General features: G+C 32.9%; 1 protein-coding gene across 11 annotated transcripts in view; it reads left to right on the forward strand.

The window, feature by feature from the left end:
• The first annotated feature begins 777 nt into the window (after positions 1 to 777).
• Positions 778 to 5,368, forward strand: part of LOC109240160 — a 12,320-nt gene continuing 7,729 nt past the window's right edge. For 2 of the 11 annotated variants that reach the window (XM_019406786.1, XM_019406791.1), the window contains exons 1-7: positions 900 to 1,766; positions 2,449 to 2,471; positions 2,619 to 2,800; positions 3,457 to 3,570; positions 3,674 to 3,716; positions 4,047 to 4,135; positions 4,495 to 4,587. In XM_019406786.1, the coding sequence (XP_019262331.1) occupies positions 1,725 to 1,766; positions 2,449 to 2,471; positions 2,619 to 2,800; positions 3,457 to 3,570; positions 3,674 to 3,716; positions 4,047 to 4,135; positions 4,495 to 4,587 (586 nt within the window). In that variant the 5' untranslated portion in view covers positions 900 to 1,724. The other 9 variants (XM_019406787.1, XM_019406789.1, XM_019406788.1 and 6 more) reach the window with 9 other exon arrangements.

Consider the following 5,368-nt stretch of genomic DNA (forward strand, 5'->3'; position numbering starts at 1 on the left):
TTGTCACATTCATATCATGAATGGACCATAATCTCTATATGTGCGTTTATAAAATCTCATGTCAAATCGATGACAAATATTTTTCACAGAGTGAAGGATTATTTTGAGAATCCTTATTATTCTCATTATCACAATGATGACGATTATAATTTCGTCTATTGCCACGTCCACATCCATTGATACCTTCACGGTAATAATTTTGTCTTCTTTCAGACTTGTCACATATTGCTATCACATTCTCTTAAGGGAATGAGAATGGAGCAAATTCAATGGGACGGGTTTTCACTTCTTGTGCTCACGATCATACATGACTTTGATCATGGCAAGACATAGAAATTTTACCACTTCAGGTGGTTATAATTTCTTACAAACTCCATTAGAGTTATAATCAAACTTTGTTGTCTTTGCTTGTATTTAAAATCAAAGTATAGAATAAAAGAGAAAAATACGGTAAAGTACTTACCTTAAATCCAGAATTTAACCATGAAAGAAGTTCATGGAATAATTGACAATCATTATGCTCAATCCCAAAGCTTCTACTCAATTGGTTAGAGTCTCGTGCTGATAACGTGTTATGAACAATAAAAAGAGAAGAGTATTGCAGAGAAAAGTAGAGGGAGAGTATTCTTATTGATTTGGGATAAATTACAATAGAATAGATTTGGGTGACTTAGCCATCAAGCAATAAATAGACATTCACCATAAATACAATTCTATTTATAACATATATATATATATATATATTATATAATGATGTAGTAGTACTTGATATTTTTGGGCGTTAAATATTTGGGGCCTAAGGCAAGAGTTCCATTTGCGTTATCCCCGCCCTTGTCCTCAAGGTATTGATCTGCGTATCTGTGCAAATATCTCCCAGAAATCGCTGTTGAGAGGTAACAACCACATATTTTCCCTTCATTTTGATTCATAAATGCATTAGTATGTCAGATTTCGTTTTCTGTTAGTCATTTAAGTGCCTATCCTCAATTAATTTGTAAACCGAGTAATCACTCCTTTGAACTTGAAATTTGTTTATTGTTATTTTTTTCACTTGGAATTATCTAGGATTGAGTTAATAATACTGTTAAAGTCCATCTCTGTTACTTCAAATTGTCCCGATTTGTTCCAAATGGGATAATTATGGACTTGACATCAAAATTCGATATGCATCTTCTATTTGAAGGGTTTCTTAGAACAGTTGCTGGTTTGCAGTAGGTGAGCATGCCTTTTTTGTAATTGGAAGGTAAAACTTGGATTATGTGTGATTTGATTGATGCTATGGCATTTTGTGGAGGCAATCTAGTTTCCATGTGTCGTTGGCTAGGTATTGAGTGATCTTTTTATAGGAGTACATCAAAAGTTTGTAATTGTATTAGCTTTCCTGTATGGTTCGATAAGATGATTATATCTGTTTTCGAGTTTCTGATTAAAACTTATAGTGATACTCATCATTAAGTAAGTAATAATAGAAGCATATTTATGACATTTTTATCCACTTTATAATCATCTAGCATGTTAAATTTTGGAGGCAGAGATTAGCCATTGTATATTTTAACTTATTATTGCTAGCCTATAAAACTCATATGATTTTGACCTACTCGAGAGATTATTTCACTTAGGTGATACTTATTTTTTATTTCCTTCTGTTCCTTTTTCCCCCTCTGGACCTTGTGTAATTATCTCTTCACGATTTGGTGGAGGCTGCAAGGAAGATTTCTGCCACAATGTTACAGTGGATGGGTGGGTCAAGGAGGAAAGTCTATACTGTAAGTGTCAAAGGAAATAACTTATTATCCTGTAGACATACCTGCATATTCCTGAATTTGGAAAATAAATTGTTTCTTTCTTTTTTCTTTTCCGGAAATAAATTGTTTCTTTCATGGGGTACTTTGGAAGCACAATTGAGCAAATTGCAGTTAGGTAGAACTGCAGCTCAATGCTAATTAGTGTGGTTTGTTAGTTGTTCTTTAGTAGTGCATGTTTCTGGAGTTGGTAATTGATTTTAACGTAAAAGTATGGTTAGCACAGGTCAAATGAGGAGTTATATAATGCATTATTGAAAGATGAAGATCACCCTTTAAAGATTGGGAGCTCAAACATACTCTTAAAAGAATTAAAATATCGTTAATCCATTTAGTCCTGGCAGAACTCTTCTTTCGAAAATGAAAACCTCTTACACTTTCTTTACGTGAGTTTAATGGTGTACAAGCCAGTTTGCAGATTTATCGTGATAATGTTCAACTCAAACCACCCCCCAAATTAAAAAGGAAAAAGATATAAGAAAAGTAATATTCATCTTTCCTTGAAGGGTATCAGCTTGCTCTTTTGCAAGTTTGATTTGTTTCCGTCATTCTCAGTAAGTTAATCTTATTGCTTTGGGAAATGTTCTCATACTGATGCTTTCTCTATTGACTTGTGTTATGATTTCACGGGATGGAAAAACATTAGTCAAGAAGGTCAACACAGAAAAGGTATTGAAACATCACACAACTGTCTTTATTTGATCTGATAATAGTTTTAGCTTTCCTCAACATCAACACTGATAAAGATTCTTAGAGAATGTAGTCTAACTCAATATACAGGGATTTTGATTAAGATGTAGTTGGTCTATCTTATAGGCAACAACAATACTTTGAGCAAAGAAAACGGCAAGAGCAGCAGAAAAAAGATGCAAGAGAGAGCTTCTTTGAGGAGAAAATCCGATGTAATCAGCTAGAAAAGAGTAGTCATTCACTGGATATTCGGAGTTTACTAAACTTATCTACAGCTTCTGGGGAACATAAGTCAAATGTCCACTCAGGTACATTGACCTCAATTTTTAACTCTCCAAAAACTTTAAGCATATTATAAATCCTTATGTGTGTTTTAGGGTGATTGGCAATAGCATTTGATGCTTGTTCATGTTTCTTCTTACGAGGTAGCTCAGAGATATTATGTAAGCGATTGTCCCTTTTGGGGCATCCGATAAACTTGGAATGATACGGAGATATTACGTGAGACATCTTACTTCTCAAAGAAGTTTGTATCTCAATCTGTTCAGCCTTTGGAGTTAAAATCCCTAAAATTTGTGAAAATCAAAATGAATGATGTGCATTTTCACTTTCTTCAAAACTCAAAGTAAACTTCTGAACTAGTTGCAAAAGTATGCATCTTCACTAGCATTTAATGTCTTTGAGCAATTAATTGCTATCAGGTACTGTTAGAATTCTTCTTTCATGAGTGTTTTTACTACCATTTCTAAGTCTTTCAGTGGTTTCAAACAACCTAATATACATGTTTTATCGACTAGAGATTGCAATATGGGTTTGACACAAAATTTGATTGTGCAATGTGAACATGTTAAATTGCATTTTGTCTATTTTCCTTGTGTGATGAGTCATACCTCTTCCCTTCAACTGCACGGCGATTCATAATCCCCCTTTTGTGGCCTAATTTTCTTTTGTATCACTATGTAAGCAAGGCATAGTTATGAGGGAAATGCCTTTACTCCGCACAATCAGATGCTACAGCGTTCTTCGGTGATTCAAACCAACGAAGTCATCTCTGTTGGCTCTCTTCAACAAAAGGAAGGTAGTGTACTACTGTACTTGCATTCTGGCAAAAGCTAGTTTGCGGAGGAGTATAATTGTTTTTTCTTGTCAATCGGACGTATTGTGATCCATTGTCCTAATAGGAACTTCACCAAGCTCCAAAGATTATGCTGCCTGCCCAAAGAAGTAAGTATGCTTACGTTGAGTGGATTATCCATATTGAATTGCATAAACATAAGATCTCATAGGTTTATCCTTGTTAGATTGCATAAATATATAAAAAAAAGAACTCCTTAAGGAATCTTGTTTGAGTAAATTATTTTGAATGAAAGGTTGCTAAACAAGTGCAGATAGAGAAGCTTCGAGTTCATGCCTGGCTTAGATGCTAGCAACTTGTTTGGATGCCTAGAATCTCCATGAACTGCATTCTTTTAGTATTTCACATGTTTGGTTGTAATGTCTCGGAAATAATTTTTTTTGTTGAAAAAAGTTCAATTAATCATTGATGTTGCTCAGTACATCAGTTGGGGCACCTGGATGTCATGCGAAAGCTTTGTACAACACTGATGACAAACTGAATCCACTGATGAGCTCTACAGGCATGCGTGAGTACTATAAATGAATACTGTATAGAAGTGTTTGCCTGTAAGCTTGTAGTAATAAACCTATACAGAGAAAACTTGTTGAAATGGCTTGTCAAAATATATTAAGCAATAGGGTAAAAACATTCTGATTGGAGACCATTCCTTTTCAATTTCAATTTGTTAATACAGTTGGAACTTGAAAGTACAAATTCAAAATATTAAATCAAGGTATCCTTTTGACTATACGTGATAGAAGTTTATCAACTGCATTTAATGGCGTACTCCAAAAAGCACTTCCTAAGAGAATTCTCTGGTTTGAAATGCCAGAGCTGAAAAAATGATTCCCATATACTAAACTGTCATCTCATCTAATTTTGCAGAGCTATCTATCATTGATATACTTGGTGATGATGGACCGAACTGCGAGTTGGAAAGTTCAACTCATGAAGGCCATGTTGCATTTTCGATTGAAGGTACATTCGATGGTTGACCACGAATCAATTACATTTATTTTCTTTTGAGAGACTGATAGCTTATCCACAAACAGTAAGAAAACGTCAATTAACTTCTTTCACTTTCCTTTCTACTTTATGCTCTTTATAGGAATCATTTTACAAATATCATAGAGTAGTTATTTTCTAGCAATTATTTCTTCATTTTGCTTTCTACTTTATGCTCTTTATAGGGATCATTTCTAGTTTGCAGGGAAAAAGAGTGAAGAAATATCTTTCTTTACACGTGCCTTTGGTTCTTTTAAGATGGATACAATGTTAGAACCCGCGCGATGCACATATAATTTTAAAGAATGTTAATCTTATGAAACTATAAACTGATATATCATATTGTTTCGATAAATTTTAGTTGCTATTTTATTTTTTAATACAGTGTGCGGAAATATAACAAAATTCATATAAATATAAAAGGTACACATTAGTATATCGTAATCAAATAAATTATTTGTTCCATATTTTATTCTTTATTAAATTAGAAAATACTTAGTACTTACATTTACTAATGTAACTTTCTATTAACTTTTAAATTGGGTTAATATTTTGTCACTATTTTTCTTTTAATATAACAGCGATATATATTTTCTTACTCTGAAAATATTTATTTTTATACTTATGTTATACTGTTCAAAATTCTTCAATTGTCTAAATTTATCAAAAATATTTTGAGTGTTATTTACTTACCTTTTACTTTTTAAGAAAAAATTAATTCAAAGCATAAATATCTTAAGATTATCTTTACACC

This window comes from Nicotiana attenuata, unplaced genomic scaffold, assembly GCF_001879085.1.
Source record: "Nicotiana attenuata strain UT unplaced genomic scaffold, NIATTr2, whole genome shotgun sequence".
Taxonomy (NCBI): domain Eukaryota; kingdom Viridiplantae; phylum Streptophyta; class Magnoliopsida; order Solanales; family Solanaceae; genus Nicotiana; species Nicotiana attenuata.